General features: G+C 44.1%; 1 protein-coding gene across 2 annotated transcripts in view; it reads right to left on the reverse strand.

Annotated features, from left to right (window-relative positions):
• The window catches only part of RB1CC1 (RB1 inducible coiled-coil 1), a 191236-nt gene that overhangs the window by 36561 nt on the left and 127406 nt on the right, over positions 1 to 27269 (reverse strand). For both annotated transcript variants that reach the window (XM_069731337.1, XM_069731336.1), the window contains exons 15-19: positions 26216 to 26366; positions 21986 to 22094; positions 18442 to 18649; positions 15816 to 15864; positions 6657 to 6704 (exon numbers count right to left, since the gene is read on the reverse strand). In XM_069731337.1, the coding sequence (XP_069587438.1) occupies positions 6657 to 6704; positions 15816 to 15864; positions 18442 to 18649; positions 21986 to 22094; positions 26216 to 26366 (565 nt within the window). The remainder of the gene's footprint in view (positions 1 to 6656; positions 6705 to 15815; positions 15865 to 18441; positions 18650 to 21985; positions 22095 to 26215; positions 26367 to 27269) is intronic.

Below are 27269 nucleotides of genomic sequence, written 5' to 3' on the forward strand. Positions count from 1 at the left end.
AGAATTCTATGATTAGATAAATTACAAAGTTTATTTTAGTTGCTTGTCTATTGATTTTTTTTATAAAGTTTGTTAAATACTGTTCTCATTTAAAGATCAGAATTCGTTAAACAATAACTGGCATCATTTACATTTTTTCAATTTTCACAGCCAAAGAAAAAGAAATGTGAAAGTATGATTGTGAAAGAGTACTTCTGTATATATAGGAACATACCGTATATAATCGAGTATAAGCCGACCCCCTAATTTTGCCACAAAAAAATGGGAAAACTTAATGACTCGAGCATAAGCCTAGGGTGGAAAATGCAGCAGCTACCGGTAAATGTCAAAAGTAAAAATAGATACCAATAAAAGTAAAATTAATTGAGACATCAGTAGGTTAAGTGTTTTTGAATATCCATATTGAATCAGGAGCCCCATATAATGCTCCATAAAGTTTATGATGGCCCCATAAGATGCTCCATATTAAAATATGCCCCATATAATCCCGCATAAAGGTTAATAATGGCCCCATAAGATGCTCCATAGACACATTTGCCCAATATAATGCTGCACAAATGTTGATTATGGCCCCATAAGATGCTCCATAAAGATATTTGCCCCATATAATGCTCCACGAACGTTAATTATGGCCCCATAAGATGCTCCATAAAGATATTTGCGCCATACAGTGCTGCACAAACCTTGATTATGGCCCCATAAGATGCTCCATACAGATACTTGCCCCATATAATGCTCCACAAACATTAATTATGGCCCCATAAGATGCTCCATAAAGATATTTGTGCCATAGTGCTGCACAAACGTTGATTATGCCCCATAAGGTGCTCCATACAGACACTCGCCCCATTTGCTGTTGCTGCGATAAAAAAAAAATAAAAAAAAAAATCACATACTCACCTCTCCGTCGCTCAGGCCCCCGGCACTTTCAATATTCACCTGACTTCGTTCCGGTGCCGCTCCATCTTCAGCGTCTTCTGCACTGACGTTCAGGCAGAGGGCGTGCACTAATCACGTCACCGCGCCCCCTGACCTGAGCATCACTGCAGAAGATGCTGAAGACGGAGCGGCGCCGGAACGAGGAGCAGGTGAATATCGCGCAACGCTCCCCTCCCCGTTATACTCACCTGCTCCTGGCACGGTCCCTGCAGGTCCCTGCTTCCCCGGCGCCGCAGCTTCTTACTGTATTGAGCGGTCACCGTTACTGCTCATTACAGTAATGAATATGCGGCTCCACCCCTATGGGAGGTGGAGCCGCATATTCATTACTGTAATGAGCAGTACCATGTGGCTGCTCACTACAGGAAGCTGCGGCGACGGGGAAGCAGGGACCTGCAGGGACCGCGCCAGGAGCAGGTGAGTATAATTACACAGCTGAGAGGGGTACTTTCAAGCCCAAAAAAGGGGCTGAAAATCTCGGCATATACTCGAGTATATACGGTAGTTTTTACTTGTTATGTTGATTTCTAAATACTGAATCTTCATTTCAGTCCAATGAAAAGGATATTGGAACCATAAAATAGATTTTTAATTATTTAGTCCAAACATTAAGATCTTGGGTTTAATTGTTAACTTTAAAGTGTGAAAATATACTAAGACTAGAGGTTTATTACTTCAGCAAAAGAATATATTGGTTTTGTAAAGTATGATACTCTGGCCAGCCCTAATATATTAAATTTTAGGACTAATTCAAGGCTATTCCACCAGGGGGTCAAATACTAATATAAAAATGAGTCACAACGAAGAGCAGACATGGCATGTTCCATTAGTGTTATGGAAAAGATCAAAAAGGAAGAAAGCAAAGAACAGAATGGAGGATTTTTATAAGGGCATTCAAGCTGAATGTACTGAGAGGACTATCAATGCCTGGTCTACATCTGATGCTATAAAAAAGAAAAGAGGCAAATGTCAAGAGCCGACGTAACTACTTAAATTCACAGAATCCTCTGCAAAATCTAAGTAAAAAAAACTGTGTGAACATACTCTAAGGTACCAACAGTGTTTTTTTCTTTTTCTTTTACACACAGCCGATAATTTTTGGGAAAAATCAAAAGAATAAGAATAGGGCAAGGGCTACATGGTGGCATATGTCAAGAAGCAGCAAGTGGCACAATCAAAATGATTTTTTTTAATCTGACTGCAACGTATAACTATTTTAGAGCCAAGATTTGGTTATAAGCTGTAGGCCATACGGAGATATTTTCTTGAAGCGCTACTGATTTAACAGATTCAGTCTGTAGGAAGACCAGCAACCCGATGGCTTGATACCATCAAGATAATGGCAGAGAAGACGCTTCCAGACCTATCTAGGCTTACGCAAGATAATCTTCTTACAGATCATTCATCCGTCAAATCGCCATGGCTCGAGATTGATGCGAAGGCCGATGGGATAAAAGTTAAACTAAACTCAATGGTGATCCAAAAAACCTTTCCGTTTTCCTAGCCTTAACAAAAAAAAAATGCAGAAAGGTCACAGTCTACTTGCATTATAAGCTATTATTATTATTAAGTCCAGAATAAGCAAAAGAGGTGGCACTCACCGTTCATGTAAACAGGGGTGGGGAATCTTTTTTTCTACCAAGGGCCATTTGGATATTCATACCATCCTTTGGGGCCGAACAAACTCGGCCCACAAAGTACAGGCTGACTCTGGCACTGGTGGCAGGATGTAATCAGTGTGTGTGTGTGTGTGTGTGTGTGTGTGTGTGTGTGTGTGTGTGTGTGTGTGTGTGTGTGTGTGTGCGCGCGCGCGCGCGCTAACAAAGCAAGAATAAACTAAGGAGCTAGTGGCAATCAAAATACAGCTCCCTATCCAATAATGCGGTCCCTGAGGCCCAATAAAAGGTCATCAAGGGCCTTAAATGGCCCGGGGGCCTGAGGTTCCCCACCCCTGATGTAAAACATTCTTTTATTTCAAATCCATAAAGCACTGCAGCAAGAGAATGGTTTGGACGCTTCATGAACAACGGTCGTTTTGTGGTTTGCGCTTCAATGGGTACTGTGCTTAGGGGTTGCAGTGCAGACAGCGTGAAGCGGCCGTTGTCCCATGAAGTGTCTCTCGCTGCAATGTTTTAACGATATGAAATAAAAGAATGTTTTACACAGACGGGGATTGATATTTCATTTTCTTATTCTGGACACATGTATAACCTTCCTTCTGGTGTTCACCAGAGCTCCTCTTTTGACAAGGGTTTTTATGCTCTCTCCTCGCTACTCCCCTCGCTACTCCCCTGCTTCACCCCTCTGTAAATCCCTCCACTGGCTCCCAGTTCCCCAACAAATCCAGTTCAAACTACTAACACTGATCTACAAAGCCATCCACAACCTGTCCCCTCCCTATATCTCTGAGCTAATCTCCCAATATCTTCCTTCACGTAATCTCCGATCCTCCCAAGACCTCCTACTCTCCTCCACACTTATTCGTTCCTCACACAAACGCCTCCAAGATTTCTCCCGAATATCCCCCATCCTCTGGAATTCCACGCCTCAACACGTCCGATTATCCACCACCCTCGGATCCTTCAGACGGAACCTGAAAACCCATCTCTTCAGGAAAGCCTACAGCCTGCAATAACCATTCTACCGCCTCACCAACCACCAGAGCTGCCGCCTCAACCAACCACCAGAGCTGCCGCATCGCCACCGCCAGAGCTCCCGCCTCACCAACCACCCGAGCTGCCGCATCACCAACCACCCAAGCTGCCGCCTCACCAACCACCCGAGCTGCCGCCTCACCAACCACCCGAGCTGCCGCCTCACCACCACCAGTGCTGCAGCAAACCGACCTCCTGTCTCTTCCCTTTATCCCAAAGAATGTAAGTCCGCAAGGACAGGGTCCTCTCCCCTCTGTACCAGTCTGTCATTGTAAATTTGTTTACGGTTAACGATATCTATAACCCTGTATGTAACCCCTTTTCACATGTACAGCAGCAAGGAATTAATGGTGCTATATAAATAAATAATAATAATAATATGCTGTCTTCTGAAGCATAATCAAGTGGCTTTACAGGGATTTGGGGACGGTTTTCTCCTCTACAATGTTATTTATTATTATACCGCCATTTATTTCCATGGCGCTTCACATGTGAAACGGAATATACAAAAAACAAACTATGATAACAAAATCGTATACGACCTGGTACCAAATGTCCCATAAGTGTGGTCTACCTGAGACGGTCACTTTGCAGTGCGAATAACTGCAATGGTGACATGTTGATAGAAATGAGGCCACCTCCATAGTCAGTGATTGACGGAAATGGTTTTGTCACCAAACAATGCTTGAGCCGTATGAAAAAACAAAAACAAAAAAAAAACACACAGGTGGTGACCACAGAACGGTTGGCACGGTCGCTGGAGCGAAATGGTAATGGGGTATTATTCATTTTTGCGATTTTATAACATTTTCAACTGTTTTTAAAATAATATATCAAGAACTGATCGACCTGATATTGTAAGAAGCCAGGAAAGACTACGCTTATTTTCTGCAGAATACTACAGTAAAAATTGAGACAAAATACACAGTGGAAAAAAATATAATATGTCTAAGCTTCCAAACAAAAGACAACCCAATGTAGATTACTGGCCCAGTCTTCTATAGTGTAGAAAATATGACATTTCTCAATCTTGCTGGTTAATTTAATTTTACTGCCCATTGCACTTGTTTAACCATGTGTCCGTGGTATGGCAAATGCAAAGATATGCGCTAAACACGGCAGTCAGCAACATGAGTAATGTACCATACTGTGACCCGGTCACCATATAAGACTGTGTCTTACTTACATATGAAGAACTATTTTAGAAGCACATATAATTTGTTTAGAAACCCTGACAAGTTTTACAGGCCTGGAATATATTTCTTTTTCTCCCTCTCCCTCGCTGGTATAACATATAAGCTATAGATTCACTGGTAAAATATAACACTTCCAGCTATTGCTGTATAATTTACAAAGAATATTTCATATAAATAAAAAATATCTCATACGTGGGTCAAAAGTGCTTGTAATTGAATAGATCATCCTAGTACAAAATCAAAATATTTTCTACATATTTTACATTCCATTATATGGCCAGCACATGAAAATGGAAGATGAATATGAGTTGCTGTTATTATAAAATAGACGTCATCACAAATATGAAGCGATATAAGAGGGAGAACAGATTACATGATGTCAGAAAAGTTGTGTGTGATTTGAGAAAAGTCAGAAACACTGTATTCTTTCCAAAAAACTGTGAATCCAGAAACAAACAACAACAAAAAAATTAACATACTGGAAATCTGCAACTAAAATGGGATTCGTTGTTTCAACAACAACTGTATAAATTAACAGTATAAGGGTATGTGCACACGTCTTCTGGAGGACTGCGGATTTTTCCGCAGCGGATTTGGAAAAACCGCAGTGCAAAAATGCTGCGGTTTTTCCTGCGGATTTATCGCGGCTTCTACTGCGGATTCCGCTGCGGCTTTACACCTGCAGTTTTCTATTGGAGCAGGTGTAAAACCGCAGCGGAATCCGCACAAAGAATTGACATGCTGCGGAAAATAAACCGCTGCGTTTCCGTGCGTTTTTTTCCACAGCATGTGCACTGCGGATTTCGTTTTCCATAGGTTAACATGGTACGGTAAACTTATGGGAAACCGCTGCGGATCCGCAGCAAAATCCGCAGCGTGTGCACATACCCTAAGTGAACAGAAGAAACTTTGTAATATATTACTAGAGAAATATGCCACTTTCTTCAACCCAGCCTACTAATGTTGTGCACCCCTTAATGAATTTGGCGCATCATATGAGTGGCATCCACTTTGTGCACCTCAGCAGAAATCTTACTCTACTCAGACACTGGAGTAACACTTTTAGAGTAAGAAACACTGTCGCTTTCCATGAATTTGATGGGCAAACAGAACCACGTCCAATGTCCTCCACAGCTCAGCCCATTCTGCAGGAGCTGTTGAACCTAGCATGGAAATGCCAATGGGCACAAACGTTTCATGACGTTTCAAAGTGTCTAGGTTAGGGTATTGGGCCCTAAGAGGCAGACAAGACAGACTGCAATTGGAGTGTGACTTTAATTATCCCAGATCTGTATTAATAGCCATGCAGCTCAGTACTCTCCTTAATGCTGCTGCCCTTGAACATGTGCTAGACAGAGGGAAAAAAAGCAAAATTGCTGTTTGTGTGTATAGGAGACATCAAAGCAGCTATCTTTAGTATTCAGTTATCTCCGAGCTAGTGTATGGAGATACACTAGCTCGGAGAGAACTGAAAACTAAAGATAGAGCCTGCAGAGGTGAAAGATGATGAAAAATGGAGGCAACAAGTCATCTAATATCCAGAAATTGTCTTATTCTCATGTACACACATGCCAGCTTAACCCCTTTCTGACCTCGGACGGGATAGTACGTCTGAGGTCAGATCCCCTGCTTTGATGTGGGCTCCGGCGGTAAGCCCACATCAAAGCCGCGACATGTTAGCTGTTTTGAACAGCTGACATGTGCGCGCAATAGCGGCGAGTGGAATCGCGATCCACCCGCCGCTATTAACTAGTTAAATGCCGCTGTCAAACGATGACAGCGGCATTTAACTACTGCTTCTGGCGGCGCGGCCGGAAATGCGCGCATCGCTGACCCCCATCACATCATATAATGGGCTATTTCTCACCAGTCTCTGATTTAGTCGCTTATTTTCTTCTTCTTTTTGTTGCAATGTCTAAAAACAAGAAAATAGAAAAAGAGAAACTATTACATGCATTACCAAACAGTTGCTCTAGAAAATATGCAGGCTGCTACATTTTAAAGGGGTTGTACACTAAAGGGCAAACTTTTAGGAAGCAGTGCAGCATGCCGAATATGAACGGTGTGGAGTACAAAGTTAACTTGGAATTTTTCCTTTATATATATATATATATATATAAAAAAAAAAAAAAAAAAACGACAACAGACAGCGGTATCGGAGTGTACTAATAACCAATCTGATAGGACAATAAATTATTTATGATAGCTGTGCAAGACACAGGGCAAAGCTCCTCAAAGAACTTACACTGACGTAGCTTTATCACATGCAGCCAGTCTCACGGTCTCTTGGTTATCCTCCAAAGAAGACCCCAAGGGCATTTATATGAGATCAAATATAATGAATATCTTTGGCACCGCAGATGAATTCATAAGAAAAAGCACATCCAGAGGCAGACACAAGACAAAGGCTTTAAGAGCCAAAACGCATGGTATGTATATCATTCACATTACAGTGCATCCTATGTGTTCTAAAATGAGAAGCCACCATCTGAATTTTGGACCACAAATTTGTCTGAAATAGTTGTGGCACCATGTCACATTTGCAGGGCCCCATAGGTGCCTAAACATCAGAAACCCCCCCACAAGTGACCCCATTTTGGAAACTACTCCCCTCACGGATTTTTATCCAGGAGCTTGTGAGCATATTGCACCCACAGGCACTACACAAAATTTGATAACATTAGGTCGTCATATTGAAATGTTTTGTTTACTTCACAAAAACGTCTTAAAGGGAACCTGTCCCCAAATGACCCCCCCTCCCCCCCTACTCCTGCTGGTGACATGAATACAAACAGATCAGGCAGCGCCCGATGCACTGAGGGGATGACTTATGGCTGGGAGGCGGCTGAGTCCGGGGGAAAACAGGATTTTTGGTTGCTTACCGTAAAATCTGTTTCTGAGAGCCTTCACTGGGGGACACAGGAACCATGGGTGTATGCTGCTGCCACTAGGAGGCTGACACTATGCACAAAAAAAGTTAGCTCCTCCTCTGCAGTGTATACCCAACCGACCGGCATTATGAACTTCAGTTAGTGAGAAAGCAGCAGGAGAAAAAACAACAAGGTTGAAATAACATAACCACAAAGATGAGAACTGTAAACATGAGAACAGTCATAGAACATAGAACTACCGAAAACTGCACAACATGGGAGGGTGCTGTGTCCTCCAATGAAGGCTCTTAGAAACAGATTTTACGGTAAGCAACCAAAAATCCTGTTTTCTCGATCACCTCTCATTGGGGGACACAGGAACCATAGGACATCCCAAAGCAGTCCCTGAGGTGGGAAAAACAGACTTCCATCAGGTCAGAGGACCTACCACTGCCGCCTGCAGGATCCTTCTGCCCAGGCTGGAGTCCGCCGAAGCATAGGTATGGACCTTGTAAAATTTGGCGAACGTGTGGATGGAAGACCTGGTTGCCGCTTTGCAAAGCCGTAGGGTGGAAGCCCTGTGGTGTACCGCCTAGGAAGCGCCGACTGCCCGGGTAGAGTGAGCCTTTATCCCAGGAGGGGGCACTCTGTTCTTGACCCGGTAAGCCTCCAAAATTGCTGTTCTGATCCAGCGAGCAATAGCCGCCTTGGAAGCCGGCAGGTCTCTACGCGTGCCATCAGGGATGACGAAAAGAGAATCCGTCTACCGGAAAGCGGACGATCTAGCCAGGTAGATCCTCACTGCCCTGACGAGGTCCAGCTTGTTCAACAATCGCTCCAGAGGATGAGTCGGAGCTGGACAAAAGGAAGGTAGAACGATGTCCTCGTTGAGGTGGAAGGTGGAAACCACCTTAGGAAGGAAGGAAGGCGGAGGCCTGAGGACCACCTTGTCCTGGTGGATAAACAAGAAAGGAGATCGGCAAGAAAGGGCCGCCAACTTGGAAACGCAGTGGATCGAAGTGATGGCCACAAGAGAAGCCACCTTCCGAGATAGAACTGACAGGGAAAACTCCCTGAGAGGCTCAAAGGCGGAATCCCTCAGAACGTCCAGCACAAGCTTTAAATCCCATGAATCCACAGAGGCCCTGTACAGAGGGAAAGCGTGGGCTACTCCTTGATGGAAGGTCTTAAACTATGGCCGGGATGGTAACGTCCTCTGAAAGGGATGGAGAGCGCAGAAACCTGGCCCTTTAGGGAACTAAGAGTGAGGCCCGAATCCAGTCCTGCCTGAAGGAAAGCCAAAATGGAAAGCAGGGAAAAGGACATAGGTGAAAAGCAGTTGGACTCGCCCCAACAGAAGCAAGCCTTCCAGGTATGATAGTAGATCCTGGAAGATGAAGGCTTCCTAGCCTGGATCATAGTGTGAATCATCCGGACCGAAAGGTCGGACGCTCTTAGAACTGCGGTCTCAACAGCCACGCCATTAAACTGAGCGACCGAGAATTCGGATGGCAGATCGGACCCTGAGACGGCAGATCGGACCCCGAGACGGCAGATCGGACCCAGAGATGGCAGATCGGGTCTGTCTCGCCAGGGGGCTTCCGCGAGAAGATTGACGATCTCCGCAAACCAAGATCTCCTGGGCCAATCCGGGGCGAATAGAATGACCGGCACCCCTTCCGCCCTGATCTTTTTCAAAAGCTTGGGATACAAGGGCCGGGGTGGAAACAGACAGGAGAGCACGAACTGCGATCAAGGAATGGCCAGAGCGTCAACACCACTGCGAGAGGATCGCAGGACCTTAGGACGACCCGCGGGACCTTCCTGTTCATTCGGGACGCCGTGAGGTCCCCTTCCGGAGTCCACCATCCAAGAAAAATCTGATGGAAGACCCCCTGAAGCAAGGACCATTCCCCTGCCGCGAGGCCCTCGCGGCTTGGGAAGTCGGCAGCCTAAATGTCCATGCCGGGGACATGCACCGCGGATCTCACCAGGACCGTTGCTTCTGCCCAAAGGAGGATCTTGGAAACCTCGGCCGAGAACTCCGAGTCCACCCCTGGTGGTTGACATATGCCACTGCTGTGGCATTGCCTATCTGGATTCGAATTGGCAGACTCCTGAGAATCCTTACCCAGTGAACAAAAGACAGAAAGATGACCCGGAACTCGAGGACATTGATCGGCAAAGAGGACTCCTTCGCCGACCAACGACCCTGAACAGTCAGGTGAAAAAGCCCCGCGCCTCAGCCAAGCAGGCCGGTGTCCGTCGCCACCACCTGCCAGAGAACTGGAAGGAAGGATCTGCTCTGGGACATGAGAGGTGACCTCGGCCACCAGTTGAGGAACCGTTTGACCCGGGGAGAAAGCCGGATTGGAAGATGCAGGGACAAGACGGACCTGTCCCCCTGTGATAGAATAGCCTGCTGAAGAGGTCTTGAATGAAATGGGCGAAGGGAAACCGCTTCGGATGTTGCAACCAACCTCCCCAGGACCTTCATGGCCCATCGGAAAGGAGGGAAGCCGAGAACTCTGGAGCAAGCGAAATTCCCGACGAAGGAGGGATATCTTGTCTTCGGGAAGGAAGACTCTGGTCCGACAAGTGTCGAAGAACATGCCCAGAAATATGAGGCGCCGAGAAGGAACAAGACATGACTTCTTCCTGTTGACGAGCCACCCGCAACGGGCTAGAGTGTCGAGGACGATGGATAGACTTTAGGAAGCCTGAGACAGAAATTCCTGAGTCTCCATGGAAGAGATTACTGAATGAGGGGATTCCATCCTGAAATGTCTCAGACGAAACTTCTTGTTCAGCAATTTGAGATCCAGACTGGGACGAACCCTGTCGTCCTTTTTTGGTACAAAGATTCGAAGAGAAGCTTGTGAACAGTTCCTGTTCTGGGACAGGAACGATTATCCCGGATTTAAGGAGGGAAACAATGGCTGCAAAGAAACCCGGGACTAGAGCGGGGTCTCTTGGAGGTTGAGATTCGAAGAAACGATCCCGGGGCCGTGAAATGAATCTATTTTGTATCCAGAGGATACAAGTTCCCTGACAGATGCGCCCTCTACTGAGGAGACCAAAAAATAGGAGAAAAGCATTACTGCACCACATGCACACCATCCAAATTAAGACACATATAATGAGAATAGCAAAAAAGTAATTTAATAACACATCTTAAAACACACCAACAATTAAAACATACTTAAAACAACCAAAAACAATATAACTCAGGCTGTAATTGCCATATGAAATAAGGACAAACCAATAACCTAACCTTACTGGCTCATGGGACTATGCACCACATCCCTACAGTAAGACTGACCAGCCGGTCATATAGGTCAAAGAGGGGAAGAGGAAGGGGGGTAAATATATCCCCAAAGATAAATAACCATGACCAGAATATTCATGGCTGGTCAGTCTTACTGTAGGGATGTGGTGCATTGTCCCATGAGCCAGTAAGGTTAGGTTATTGGTTTGGCCTTATTTCATACGGCAATTACAGCCTGAGTTATATTGTTTTTGGTTGTTTTAAGTATGTTTTAATTGTTGGTGTGTTTTAAGATGTGTTAATAAATTACTTTTTTGCTATTTTCATTATATGTGTCATAATTTGGATGGTGTGCATGTGGTGCAGTAATGCTTTTCTCCTATTTTTTGGCTCTGTTTTATTACTGCTATTGCACCCTCCAGGTAATATCATACTTGTATTGCGGTGAGCCTCATTTCTATCTTACCTCTACTGAGGAGACCCAGACGTCCTTGAGGAAGAGGAGACGGCTGCCCAGCCTGGGAGACGGGCTAGGGTCTAGTCGTGAGTCATGCCTAGGTGGATCCTCCAGTCCTAGACCTGGAGAATCCACCTTAGAAGTAGCGGGAACGCCAGGAAGGAGTGGGTCTGAAGGATACCTTCTTCTCTTAACGTGCCTGTGGCCTCTGCTGTTGGGACAGGAATCTGATGCTGCGAAATGACGAAAAAGGCCGAAAAGACCGAAGCTGCCGCCTAGGGGGAGGTAGGCGAGGTCTGGAATGGGGGTTAAGGGAACTGGTGCCGCCGGTGGCGTCCTTAATCATTTGGTCCAGCTTGGAACCGAAAAGACGTGATCCTTGAAAAGGCAAGCTGGTAAGGGACTTCTTTGATAACAAATCTGCCTGCCAGGCCTTGAGCCAAATGGTGCGACGGCTGGCAACAACATTACTGGGCGCCTGAGCGGCACAAGACGCGGCGTCCAGGGAAGCGGAAAACAAATATTCCCCCGCGTGAGTAATCTGGGTGGCAAGTTCCGCCAGTCTGGTGGAGCTCCGGCTTGAATGCCCCAACGGACTTGCCGGATCCCAAGGGACCCCCCCAATAACCACCCCGGATCTGAGGAGGGTAGGGGTAAGTGGAATACTCACCTAACACATCCCATGCCGTCCTTACTAACCTCAATCCAGGGAAGATATCAGACGCGCAGGGAGCTGATGGACGTCCTCGTCTCCTCCAACCGACAGGCTTTGGTGGGCGAGTGGGTGGGGGACGGAGCTAGGACCGGACTTCTTAGCACACTTGTGTGCTAGGATCTTGGTCCTGCTGTGGGATCTATGAGGATACGGGGTGGCAGTACACGTCATACTCACAGTCCATAATGTGGGATTACAGGTGTGACTGTTCACCCTGTATCCCTCCGGAAAATCTGAAAAGGAACGACGTACATTGAGGTAGATACGGGTCTAATGAAAGACCCGTGTCCACCTCCTACTGACACTAAGCTAAACTAAAGTTCATAATGCCAGTCGGTGGGGTGTACACTGCAGAGGAGGTGCTAACTTTTTTTGTGCATAGTGTCAGCCTCCTAGTGGCAGCAGCATACACCCATGGTTCCTGTGTCCCCCAATGAGAGGCGATAGAGAAAAAAAATGTACCCCCGGACTCAATACTGGTATGACACACAATTTCTAAAAGTGAATATTTCTGCGTTATTAGGGAGCAAAGACATAAGAGCCACCGTCACAGAATGCAACCTTAGTGCTGCAGAAGGTGGCTCTTGTACTTAAAAACGCCCTGGGGGGTTACAGGTTCCCTTTAAACCCCAATTTTTTCACTTTTGCAAAAGGTGGATCTCCCAGTTTGTTACCCACTTTATTATGAGCCCGGCGATACCCCCCACATGGACTCAAAAAGTTCTGTTTTGACAAACGGCAGTGCTCGAAACAGAAGGAGCAATATTTGGAATAGATTTGGACACAAATTTATCTCTATTTGGAATAGATAGTCATATTTGCAGATTCTGAAACCCTTATAAATGTATTTTTGTAAATTATACCCTCTAATGTATTTATGGGAGTAGTGAGTTTGATTCGAACAATTTTTTTCGCAGTTTTTCCACTGTCTCTTCTATAAATCTTTTTTGTATGTTCTTTGCAAAAAAAAACCCTCAAATTTTATTCCTCTAGGTTTTCAGTGTTCATATGTACATCCAACATGGCACCAATCTGAGTACTGGATACACAGCTGTGCCTATAATAGATGGCGCACCATTTGATCTTTAGGGTAATACTGATGGAATTCCAGGACCCAATCAAACAGTTGTCCCACAATTGTGTATACAGTAGCAAAAAAAAAACATAAACCTTAAACCTAAACTTTTCTGTAGTGAAGGGAAAAATGTTCAAAATATGGAGGAAAATGCAGCCAACTGTGTGGCAAACCTAAGTTTGATCCAAAGTTGAAAGAACATCAGCAAAGCTAGAATGACAGGTTCATCTTTCAATGAAACTGGTCACACGTCTGTATGGTTCCATCAATTCCTATATAAGTGACTAACGTGCCAATAGACGTGGTACACTATAGCAGGTTCCCGCCACCAAGATAGGAACCGCTATGTGTACAAAACAACCAATCACCTACAGAATTCTAAAAGTATTATCTGATACAGGAGGTTCGGCAACAACCATGCTGTAAAGCCCATAGAATACAAGTACAGAAAAGCCTAATTATTAGAGATCATGCAATAAAATGATCATGTCCGTATCACCAATACAAATAATATATACTGTAAGTTATATAAATGGAAACAAAGTTTTGTGAAGCAAGATATAGCCTTAAAAACAGTCAAACCAAGAAGAATGGTCAAAAATATTTGTGAGTGACAAAGTCCTGGAATGTATGGTCAGATGACCTGGCTTTCAATAACATTTGTGGGGTCCACATCCTGGAGTATAGAGAGGTTGGCATGTGGACGAGAATTTGTCATAATAGTTTGGTATGTGATGATTGCGTCATGGAATTAATTGTGAAATGGGGTAAAATGTGTTTAACTGATGAAAATATTCTCTTCATTACTTGTCCCATAAGAATTACTCTATTTGGACCAACTAACCATAAATACAAATGTAAATAAAAAAAAACAACAGAAAAAAAACATTTCATACAATTTGTTGTAATTCCGGGTAATGTAATAACTGGAAGTTGTGTGGTACGACTCATAGCAGGGGGTGACACAAAGGCCTGGTTGTGGTTGGCACATGGGGCAATAATACCAGGAATCACTCCTTCCACTATGCTTCCTACAAACCCGGCAACTTTTTGGGGGATACTTTTAGGTGGGAGTGGCAGAGACGGGGAGAATAAAATGTTGCTCTGCATGTCTCCGGACATCCTCGGACTCGAAGACTGCTTCCTGTGCTGCTACGTCAAAAAGGAGACACTCAACAATTTTATCCTGGAACTGGAAAAACGCGAGTGCTCCTTGAGCAGATGAAGATGTTGTAGGTAACAATCTGGATGAGGTAGATTGCTACCTTTTTATACCAGGCCCTGGTCTTTTGCTTTACGAGATCTCGTTGAAGCACCTGGTCTGACAGGTCACCGCCTCTAACCATCACAGTGGCATCCGCATGCAGCATGGTCACCATGTACAAGTCTTTCCTGTCACTCTACTTCACTGGAAGAAGTAGGTCACTTGCACGTGAGAATGACGCCACTTTCTCGAAACGTCTGGAACCAACTGTGACGGAAAACCTACCTATTTTTTTCTGACTGGCCCATAGGCCCCTGTATTTGCGGCGTGGAGGGATTCAAATAGGGAGGTAGGGAGTAATAATTATCGGTGCACACCTGGTATCCTTGAAGTAAAAAAGGCGTCATTAGCTCCCAAACACTTTTACATATGATAACAATTGTCTGGGGGCAGTTTAGTGGCTTTGTTTGGCGGTTCCTACAGTCATGAATTAGAAAGGTGCACGTGTACCGTTGTGCTCTTGCACATTTCATTTAATTTTACACCGCATGTTGGCCCGCTTGGAGGGAATGGATTGGCGGAATGACAGATGGCCCTTGAAACTCATGAGTGACTCGTTGACTGCAACCTTTTGCTCAGGGGTATATGAATTTAAAAATTAATGCTTTAGGAGGGAAACTAGAGGTCTTAATTTATTAAGGTAATCATAGCTGGGGTCATTTATTGTGGGGGGGCTTGGGAATTATCACTAAAAAGAAAAAATCTTATTAGGGTTTCATAACGTGCTCGGGTAATGACAGCTACAAATACAGAGGTACTGTGGACAGATTTTGCTGCCCAATAGAAACGGAGAGTGTTTTTTTTTTTCTTTTATTAAACCCATGTTGAGGTTAAGGCCCCAAAATTTACTTATTTCAGGGACATTTGTGGAGATCCATGAATGGGAATGAAAGGAAGTGGGTTTTTATGAAATATATTTTCAAGCATAAAAATCTGCTTGGTGGGCAATTAACTGTAGGACTTCTGGGGTAACAAAACGTTGAAAAATTCAAAGGGGGTGAAAATGGTGACACCTACTTTTATTCCAGGAGTGGCTACAAATGGGGGAGATTTGTGTGGAAAATGCATTGTTGGGATACCACTATGGAGTGGGGACGGCAAAACTTGGCCTTGCCTCTGATGATTCAGCAGTGACGGCTGACTCTGCTCCACTACCATCGTAGCTTGGAGGAAGGAGTCATCGTCACTGGCTGAAATCTGTTCTGCTTGAGAAGCATATTCGGTATCAGTCAGAGCTGCCAGAGTAAAGCTGGGTGTAAGCTTGCTCCATGGGGAACATTATTTGGGCCATTATTTTAGATTAGATGAATGACAAACATAAAAAATTAAGCTAAGCCTACTACACAAGCACACAACAGTTAGAAAACAGATACTTACTCTCTCTAGCAGCATAATCTTCTGTTTCTCCTCCGACAACGCAACATCACTATAAAAAGAAATGTGCCGTAACACGGTTACAAATTTGCCATAGAAAATACATCAAAAGTCAAAGCCAATAGCTAAAAGCAGAAATTAGGCAAGCAATGGTGCCATCTTCTAAAGTGATGTCACAAGATCAGACAATAACCAACCACCACTGTCACTTTCGAAAATCAAAAGCTTAAAAGGGAAACTGCCAGCTACAGCAAACTCTGTACACATACAGTGGCATGTAATAGTTTTGGAACTCCTGGTCAAAATTACTGTTATTGTGAACTATTAGGCTAAGTGCACACGTTGCAGAATTGCCGCGGAAATTTCCACGGCAATTCTGCAACTCCTGCCGCGGGTATATCGCATGCGGAATTGGCATGCATATTCCCGCAGAAAACTAGCGTTTTACAAGCATAATTAGCTTGCAGAATGTTAGCGCTTTCCAAGCGATCTGTAGCATCGCTTGGAAAACTGATTGACAGGTTGGTCACACCAACTTTTTACTATTGATGCAGCTTATGCCGCATCAATAGTAAAAGATAGAATGTTAAAAATAATTTAAAAAAATGGTTATACTCACCTTCTGACGTCCCGATCTCCTCAGCAGCTTCCGTTCCTATAGATGGTGTGTGCAGGACCTGCGATGACGTCGCGGTCACGTGACTGTGACGTCATCGCAGGTCCTTCACACACACCATCCACAGGAACGGAAGCGGCCACGTGCACCGCTGAGAGGCGGGAGGACTCCGAGGCCATCAGAGGGTAAGTATATCACGATTTTTTATTTTAATTCTTTTTTTTTTTTTTTATTAACAATTACATGGTGTCCAGTCCGTGGAGGAGAGTCTCCTCTCCTCCACCCTGGGTACCAACCGCACATGATCTGCTCACTTCCCGCATGGTGGGCATAGCCCCATGCGTGAAGTAAGCAGATCAATGCATTCCTAGGTGTGCGAAATCCCAGCGATTCCGCAAATTTAATGAACATGCTGCGTTTTTTTTCTGGAATACGATTCTGCTCAGGAAAAAAAATGCAGCTTGTCACAAAAAAAGCGGATTGCATTCTATTAAATAGGATGCTTAATGTGAGCGTTTTTTTCGCGGTTTTATAGCGAAAAACACGCGAAAAATCTGCTACGTGTGCACACAGCCTTAAGCAAGTTGAAGATGAAATGATCTCTAAATGATGTGCTGCCTCCATTTTTTTGGATATATATATATATATATATATATATATATATATATATATATATATATATATATATATATATATATATATATATATATATATATATTTGTTTTTTGCCTAAAATACAAAGGAAATGTGTCATCTTTAATCACTTTTAGAGACCATTTCATCTCCAACTTGCTTAACTGTTCACAATAACAGTACTTTTGACCAGGGGTGCTAAAACTTGTGCATGCCACTGTAGACGCTTCACGCACAGGCTACGTGACTTACGGTTTTCCCCAGATGACTGGAGGAGAGTGGCTGCAAGGAGAGAAAACACTTTTTTCCCTGCCGTCACTCTTTCAGTAAGCCTGGCAGACATGATTTAAACAATATTTTCCTGCAGAAAACCACTATATCGGCAGGTAAATAGTATTTTTGTAGAGGACTGGTTTCCTTTAAAGGGGTAGTTTAGGATTGTTGAAATAAAACAACTAAAGGCAGGAAATGTCGTAAACATATAGCCGCAAAATTCCACTTGGCTGCGGTACTATTGCTGTAATGGACTCGCCAGTCACGTTGGCTTGTCTGCAGTGATGACCTGCTGACCATGGACATGTGAACGCCGCAGCCATGTGTGCATGGTGGTCTTGTCATCACTGCAGGTCAAGACCAATAAGTTATATTTTTACACCAAGAGAGTTTCTTACCCATAGTAATGTTTATTTTTAATCCTGGCTAATAATACAATATAATGCAAGTAGATAGTTGATAGTTTTCAGTGACTGAAAAAAAAATAAAGCTCTCACACAGTGATTACCCTTTGTAAGGTCTTTGGTATACAGCTCAGTAGGTTACCACTAACACAAATGCGGAAACAGGGTATTTCCATGGATACGCCATAAATGTACAGTATTGCAGATGTAAGTCCCACCAATGAAACATTCATTTTTCTTGAGAAAAGGTCCCTGTGATAAGCTGCTTTAAGTGGAGAGATTGTCTGAGTTCCCGAGTCTCCACTGACAGCAGTGTGCGTCAAGGTCCAGTTGATGTGGGACCCATGTTTACTATTCATTTAGAGAATATCCTGTACATTAAATGTTACCACTATTGATGAGCGAACGTGCTTGGATAACATCTTATCTGAGCATGATCGGGTGTTTTTTGAGCATATGGGAGTGCTCGTACATTATGTTCGAGTCTCTGCGGCTGCATAATTTAGGGCAGATAGACAGCCTCAACTCATGCGAGCATTGCCTGTTTGGGGATTGTGAGGATTGTGTAACAGGCAATCCTGGCATGTGTTGAGGCTGTCTAACTGCCCCAAATTATGCAGCCGCAGAGACTCAAACTAAATATACGAGCACCACTCTTTTAATCCATGTAAACAGTTTAGCCAAACACAGAGAGGGCACTTACTGCACAGCAGTCATACTGATTTCAAAAGTGGGCTCCATTCTATCTTCATCTTCACATGAAAGTTCAGGCACGAAGGCTCCACTAGGCTCAGAGACAGGAACCGTGTGAGTCGAAGACATGAAACTCCTGAGCTTGCAAACATCCTCATCGAGTTTCTTCTTTTCTTCAAGTAAACGTGCTCGGTCTTCGGATAGTGTTTCAATTAAATCTGCAGAAAAACACAGAAGAGATGGGTGAGAGAATCTTTTGCGTAACCCCTCAGTGTACAGTACGTAATCGCAAACCAGCTACATGAATGAGCCTAGCAATAGGGTTGTCTACATTCATGTCCATATACGCCCTATGACGTAACCAATCCTAGGGCTTCCTACCGCCATGTTCTACATGACAATTCAGGTTACCGATCAGTAGTGTGCAAGAAAATGAAGCAACGCACCGCTACAAATTTTACTCTATGTTTATTACTTCAAGGAATGTAACACTTACAGTATATTTCATTGATTTTAGTCTTGACCTAAACATCAAACTGTATCATCTCACAAATCACCAGAAAGAATATTCTGCCCCATAATTACCATTCTAAATTTCTTCTCCAACCTAAAACCCATATTTCTTGTCAAACTAATACTACCTAAAGGACTTTTCCACTTTCAAGAAAACTTTGTACTGTGCTATACTCAATCTCCGCTCCTGATGTCTGGCACTGTCATCATGTCAGCAGCCAATCAGTGAACTCAAAAGCTCTGCGCAGGGCACTCCATCAACAATGGCTGAGCCTCCGAGTTCAGTGATCGGATGCCAGCCGCGCTGTCAATGTGACGTCAGTGACAGAGCCAATGCCAGACACCGGCGGAGACTCGTCGATGGACCAGAGGACAGCGAGTACAGTGTTATTTGCTTTTATTCTAAACTGGGATAAGGAACGAAGATTTTCTTGACCCTTTAATGATGAGTGCACCGCAAACATGAACAGCTTTCGTCCACATTCACTGTGAAAGTCATCTATAGTTAGATCAACTGGTTGTCTGATGCAGTTTCTAGAAATCTTACCATTAATTTCACAATACGGCACAATACATGGCACACTCCGTAATACAACTATTACCATCGTAAAGTCATACAAATCTATGCTGTAAATGTTGGGGAGGGTGGATGTCACAACTGTTACATAGATCAGACTAAGAAATATATTATTCCAAAAAAAGTAGCTCCTAAATGTCTTGTCCCTGAATATATTAATTATTATTACAAAGGTTTCTTCCCTTTCAAGTGACAGTTGGAAATGGCAGACATAACATTTCCTTATTACAGATAAAGCACAACTGCAGCAGACAATCTGTTGGAAGAGCTATGTATTTTGTAGTAATCTACACTGCTCAAAAAAATAAAGGGAACATTAATATCCCACATCCTAGATATCACTGAATTAAATATTCCAGTTGTAAATCTTTATTCATTACATAGTGAAATGTGTTGAGAACAATAAAACTTAAAAATGATCAACGTAAATCACAACTAATATCCTATGGAGGTCTGGAGTTGGAATGATGCTCAAAATAAAGTGGAAAATGAAGTTACAGGCTGATCCAAGTTCAGTGGAAATGTCTCAAGACAAGGAAATGATGCTCAGTAGTGTGTGCGGCCTCCACGTACCTGTATGACCTCCCTACAACACCTGGGCATGCTCCTGCTGAGGCGGCGGATGGTCTCCTGGGGGATCTCCTCCCAGACCTGGACTAAAGCATCCACCAACTCCTGGACAGTCAGTGGTGCAACGTGACGTTGGTGGATGGTGCGAGACATGATGTCCTAAATGTGTTCAATCGGATTCAGGTCTGGGGAACGGGCAGGCCAGTCCATAGCTTCAATGCCTTCATCTTGCAGGAACTGCTGACACACTCCAGCCACATGAGGTCTGGCTACCTCTGGCAAGCACAGGGAGGGCTGTGCAGACCTCCAAAGAAATGCCACCCCACACCATTACTGACACACTGCCAAACAGGCCATGCTGAAGCATGTTGCAGGTAGCAGATCGCTCTCCACGGTGTCTCCAGACTCTGTCACGTCTGTCACATGTACTCAATGTGAACCTGCCTTCATCTGTGAAGAACACAGGGCGCCAGTGGTGAATTTGCCAATCTTGGTGTTCTGTGGCAAATATCAAGCGTCTTGCACGGTGTTGGGCTGCGAGCACAACCCCCATCTGTGGACGTCGGGCACGCAGACCATCCTCATGGAGTCGGTTTCTAACCGTTTGTGCAGACACATGCACATTTGTGGCCTGCTGGAGGTCATTTTGCAGGGCTCTGGCAGTGCTCCTCCTGTCCCTCCTTGCACAAAGACTGAGGTAGCGGTCCTGCTGCTGGGTTGTTGCCCTCCTACGGCTCCGTCCACGTCTCCTGGTGTACTGGCCTGTCTCCTGGTAGTGCCTCCAGCCTCTGGACACCAAGGTGACAGACACAGCAAACCTTCTTGCCACAGCTTGCATTGATGTGCCATCCTGGATGAGCTGCACTACCTGAGCCACTTGTGTGGGTTGTAGAGTCCGTCTCATGCTACCACGAGTGTGAAAGCTCAACCAACATTCAAAAGCGACCAAAACATCAGCCAGAAAGCATTGGTACTGAGATGTGGTCTGTGGTCCCCACCTGCAGAACCACTCCTTTATTGAGTGTGTCTTGATAATTGCCAATAATTTCCATCTGTTGCCTATTCCATTTGCATAACAGCATGTGAAATTGATTGTCAAACAGTTTTGCTTCCTAAGTGGACAGTTTGATTTCACCGAAGTTTGATTTACTTGAGAGTTATATTCTGTTGTTTAAGTGTTCCCTTTATTTTTTTGAGCAGTGTATAAAAACAGCATTGAAAAAAACCTTCTGCTTGTGTTTGGGATAAACAGGTAAAAAAGGCACAGAAATCCCTGGGTTTTATATTCTAGCGCAATCCCAGCTTCCCGTTTAAAATCAGCCATGTCATCATAATGTCTGACATTGCCAATATCTCTGATAGGCTTCTCAATAATGAAACACCAGGCAGAAAGTATATAAGTTGTATTCCAATTGCAATGGGTGCAAATGCAAATCTGCATAGTCCGTAGTTCTGCTGGCCACCAGGCTGCTTGTTGCATGTGAAATAGGATATAAGATACGACCCCCCTCCCCCCCCATCTGGTCGATATCAGATGGTTTGGCCAACTAAAATGTTTAAGGGGGTCTTAAGATTCCTTTCCTGACAAGGCTCCACCAAGTTACACCCCTTTTCTAGTGACTTTTAAATTGGTCTAGTGAGGAAGAAAAAAAGAATGCTAAAAGACACAATCTTGGAGTAAGGTAAGCACATCATCTTTATGGGGCAGCATTTTGGCACATGTAGAATAACTCCTGCATTGTCACAACCCCACCTATATATACCATGACATAACAGGCTTATCCTGAAGAGCAGGGCAATCTTTGAGATCACATGCCATCTTGTGATAAAAATCTTCACGTTTTCTCTCAAATATGCTAGGACAATTCTAGTCTTCTCCAGTGTGGTCACTTACCTTTATCTCGTTCCTGCTGCTGTGTAATACTCTTCAGCTTCTCACTCAGTTCATTAATTATATTTTCTTTTTTAAGTCTCTCCCTTGTTAAAACGGTGTTAAAGTTTGTCTATCGGGAAAAGAAGAAATGTAGTAAGAAAACTAATCATTTACAGTATATTTCCTGTAGCTAACGATCATACCTATCTTGTTAATTAATTATGCGAGTATCGAGAAACAGAAAAATACACCACACATCTTGCTATCACTCCACTAATATGTACAGTCATGGTCAAAAGTATTGACACCCCTGCAATTCTGTCAGATAATACTCATTTTTTAAAATTATTGCAAACACAAATTATTTGGTATTATTATTTTCATTTAATTTGTCTTAAATGAAAAAACACAAAAGAGAATGAAGCGAAAAGCAAAACATTGATCATTTCACACAAAACTCCAATAATGGGCCAGACAAAAGTATTGGCACCCTCAGCCTAATAATTGGTTGCACAACCCTTAAGGCTGTGTGGACACGTTGCGTTTTTTTTTTGCGTTTTTCCCCGATAAAAATGCTATAAAACCGCAAAAAAAACGCATACAATAAGCATCCCATCATTTAGAATGAATTCCGCATGTTTTGTGCACATGATGCGTTTTTTTTCCGCGAAAAAAATGCATCGCGTTAAAAACCGCAGCATGTTCATTAATTTTGCGGGTTTTTTTGCGGATTCCCCACTACAAAATGCATTGGGAAATGTCCAGAAAAAAACACGGCAAAACCGCATGCAGATTTCTTGCGGATTTCTTGCAGAAAATGTTCGGTTTTTCTCAGGAATTTTCTGCGAGAAATCCTGAACGTGTGCACATAGCCTTAGCCAAAATAATTGCGACCAACCGCTTCCGGTAACCATCAATGAGTTTCTTACAATGCTCTGCTGGAATTTTAGACCATTCTTCTTTTGCAAACTGCTCCAGGTCCCTGATATTTGAAGGGTGCCTTCTCCAATCTGCCATTTTTTAGATCTCTCCACAGGTGTTCTATGGGATTCAGGTCTGGACTGATTGCTGGCCACCTTAGAAGTCTCCAGTGCTTTCTCTCAAACCATTTTCTAGTGCTTTTTATAGTGTGTTTTGGGTCATTGTACTGCTGGAAGACTTATGACCTCTGAGGGAGACCCAGCTTTCTCACACTGGGCCCTACATTATGCTGCAAAATTTGTTGGTAGTCTTCAGACTTCATAATGCGATGCACACGGTCAAGCAGTCCAGTGCCAGAGGCAGCAAAGCAACCCCAAAACATCATGGAACCTCCCCCATGTTTGACTGTAGGGACCGTGTTCTTTTCTTTGAATGCCTCTTTTTCTCCTGTAAACTCTATGTTGATGCCTTTGCCCAAACAGCTCTACTTTTGTCTCATCTGACCAGAGAACATTCTTCCAAAACGTTTTAGGCTTTTTCAGGTAAGTTTTGGCAAACTCCAGCCTGGCTTTTTTATGTCTCGGGGTAAGAATTGGGGTCTTCCTGGGTCTCCTACCATACAGTCCCTTTTCATTCAGAGGCCGACGGATAGTACGGGTTGACACTATTGTACCCTCGGACTGCAGGGCAGCTTGAACTTGTTTGGATGTTAGTCAATGTTCTTTATCCAACATTCGCACAATCTTGCGTTGAAATCTCTTGTCAATTTTTCTTTTCCGTCCACATCTAGGGAGGTTAGCCACAGTGCCATGGGCTTTAAACTTCTTGTTGACACTGCGCACGGTAGACACAGGAACATTCAGGTCTTTGGAGATGGACTTATAGCCTTGAGATTCCTCACAATTTGGTTTCTCAAGTCCTCAGATAGTTCTTTGATCTTCTTTCTTTTCTCCATGCTCAATGTGGTACACAAGGACACAGGACAGAGGTTGAGTCAACTTTAATCCATGTCAACTGGCTGCAAGTGTGATTTAGTTATTGCCAAAACCTGTTAGGTGCCACAGGTAAGTTACAGGTGCTGTTAATTACACAAATTAGAGAAGCATCACATGATTTTGCGAACAGTGCCAATACTTTTGTCCACCCCCTTTTTTATGTTTGGTGTGGAATTATATCCAATTTGGCTTTAGGACAATTCTTTTTGTGTTTTTTCATTTAAGACAAATTAAATGAAGATAATAATACCAAATAATTTGTGTTTGCAATCATTTTCAGGAAGAAAATGAGTATTATCTGACAGAATTGCAGGAGTGTCAATACTTTTGGCCATGACTGTATGATGACGGGAGGTAGTTTGATCATTGTGCACATTCTGTTACTACAGACCTAGGAGCTCAGTATAGGGTGTGGATAGGTTTGCCCTGAGCACACTGCCTGGGACACAGACTCAATAGAAAGCATTCCATGTTTTTAGAAAATATTCTTTATAGAAGAAAGGAATGATATAAATGAAAAGACAAAATAGCTACTTACCCCAGCAATCCCATGCAGCTCCAGCATGACTTCTCAGGGCGGTCCAATCTGTCACCTGACTGCTGCAGCCAATCACTGATCTCATGCTCATATATGCACATGCAGTTGTCGCCACTTTGTGTAGTGACTAGCAGCATGATCTACATTTTATAATTGCAGGACTAGTCAGCAAGACCAGCGGGGCCACCAGAGCAGTGAATGGCTTTACCAGGGGAGTTATTTATCTATATTACCTGCCTTTCGTAGTCCTGGACAACATCTTCATTAGCTAAATTCCTAGAAAACCTGTCAACTTTTATCCCTTTTTAATCATGTTGGCTTGCTATTTCTATATGGGTATATTTTTAATATTGATTTTAATATTTTTCAGATATAATGTAACAATTTATACAGTATATGCCAGTAACGCAATTCTTAGAGCATAACTATGTCCTAACATCAAGAAATATGGTCTGACAACCCTGGACTTTGGTGGTCTGTGCCTATTAGGTATGAGTCTAGATTGGAATGCTGTGATTAGTGTTAATTGTAGTATTCAAAAGGTTAGTCATCAGAAGACAGGCTGTCGTCCTGCTCTTCACTGCATGGGCACATATCCAGGAGATCAGCAGGATGAGGTCCTGCTCCTCACTGCATGGGTACATATCCAGGTGATCTGCAGGACAAGCTCCTGCTCCTCACTGCATGAGCACCTATCCAGGTGATCAGCAGGATGAGGTCCTGCTCCTCAGTGCAATGGTACACATCCAGGTGATCAGCAGGACGAGGTCCTGCTCCTCAGTGCAATGGTACACATCCAGGTGATCAGCAGGACGAGGTCCTGCTCCTCAGTGCAATGGTACACATTCAGGTGATCAGCAGGACGAGGTCCTTCTCCTCAGTGCAATGGAACACATGCAGGTGATCAGCAGGACGAGGTCCTGCTCCTCAGTGCATGGGTACACATCCAGGTGATGAGCAAGCCGAGGTCCTGCTCCTCAGTGCAATGGTACACATCCAGGTGATCAGCAGGACGAGGTCCTGCTCCTCAGTGCAATGGAACACATGCAGGTGATCAGCAGGATGAGGTCCTGCTCCTCAGTGCATGGGTACACATCCAGGTGATCAGCAGGACGAGGTCCTGCTCCTCAGTGCAATGGTACACATCCAGGTGATCAGCAGGACGAGGTCCTGCTCCTCAGTGCAATGGAACACATGCAGGTGATCAGCAGGATGAGGTCCTGCTCCTCAGTGCATGGGTACACATCCAGGTGATCAGCAGGACGAGGTCCTGCTCCTCAGTGCAATGGTACACATCCAGGTGATCAGCAGGACGAGGTCCTGCTCCTCAGTGCAATGGTACACATCCAGGTGATCAGCAGGACGAGGTCCTGCTCCTCAGTGCAATGGAACACATGCAGGTGATCAGCAGGACGAGGTCCTGCTCCTCAGTGCAATGGTACACATCCAGGTGATCAGCAGGACGAGGTCCTGCTCCTCAGTGCAATGGTACACATCCAGGTGATGAGCAGGACGAGGTCCTGCTCCTCAGTGCAATGGAACACATGCAGGTGATCAGCAGGACGAGGTCCTGCTCCTCAGTGCAATGGTACACATCCAGGTGATCAGCAGGACGAGGTCCTGCTCCTCAGTGCAATGGTACACATCCAGGTGATGAGCAGGACGAGGTCCTGCTCCTCAGTGCAATGGTACACATCCAGGGGATCAGCAGGACGAGGATGCTTATCTGAAGTTCTAGCTGCCTGCCTCCTAGTCCTGCATAGTTAACCAGTTAGAAAAATCCTCTTCGTTACAAACCTGCTGTTCTGCTATAAGAGTGATCCTGAGGTTCTGCAGTTCTTCAGTTTTTTTCCTTTCTTGCTGCTCAAGTTGCTCAAAGATCAGATGTTTCTCCTGCTGAAGCTTTTCTTTAAGCTCACAAATCAGACTGTGTGCAAGTCCAGAAGAACTTAAATTGGAGATGACAGAAAAGATGACAGAATAAAACAACCTGAATGTTTAGCTTTCCATAACAGTATTGTTACACTTTACTATTTTATTTGGTAGGCATTCACAGATTATAGGCAACTTTAATCACTTACAGCCTACTGAAAAACCCTGCCATTACTAAAAGCAGTGATTGCCATTCTAAGGGTATGTTCACACCAGGGCCATGGAGTGGGAGGTTTGGTTTACCGACTCCACAGCCCTGGTTTTTTTAATGCAGATTTTGGAGCGTATTCTGTGACAAAATCCATATTGAAAAAAATAAATACAAAACGCTACTGTATTGCTGTAAACAGAGAGAAAATGTGGTTCCTCTGTAAAGTCCATCTTGGTCTTTACAGGGGTTAAGCTATGAGTCTTGTGAATCCTCACATTGCGCGCTGTCAGGATTCTCCGCTGCCGGGCACGTTATTGCAAGTATGTAATTTGCACACACGAGATCACATGCTGACTAGATGTGTGCAGCATTACTCAATGCAAGTCTTTTGAGCGATGCCGGACACAATTAGTCAGAGGTATGCAAATCGCATACTTGAGGTCACATACTGCTCGCTCCTGACGTCATAGAGTGACAGCAGTAATTGTAGCCTAAGGCAGGATAATCCCAATAAAGGAACGAAGACGGCAGCCAATGGGGAATCCAGAAGGCTCAGAGTTGCCATGACAACTACTGGCTACCCCAAAATTGTTTCCCAAAGAGGATAAAGGGAGCAGGTGCAGAATTTATCTATGACTGTCAGCCGTGTATGAAATGGTCAAGCAGCAGCGATCGGAGCAAACTCCGATCACTGCTTCTGCAGACAGATGCAAACTGTATGACACAACCAGCATCTACCACATATGTAATACAACCTAAAATTCTAAG

This window comes from Ranitomeya imitator, chromosome 6, assembly GCF_032444005.1.
Source record: "Ranitomeya imitator isolate aRanImi1 chromosome 6, aRanImi1.pri, whole genome shotgun sequence".
Classification (NCBI taxonomy): domain Eukaryota; kingdom Metazoa; phylum Chordata; class Amphibia; order Anura; family Dendrobatidae; genus Ranitomeya; species Ranitomeya imitator.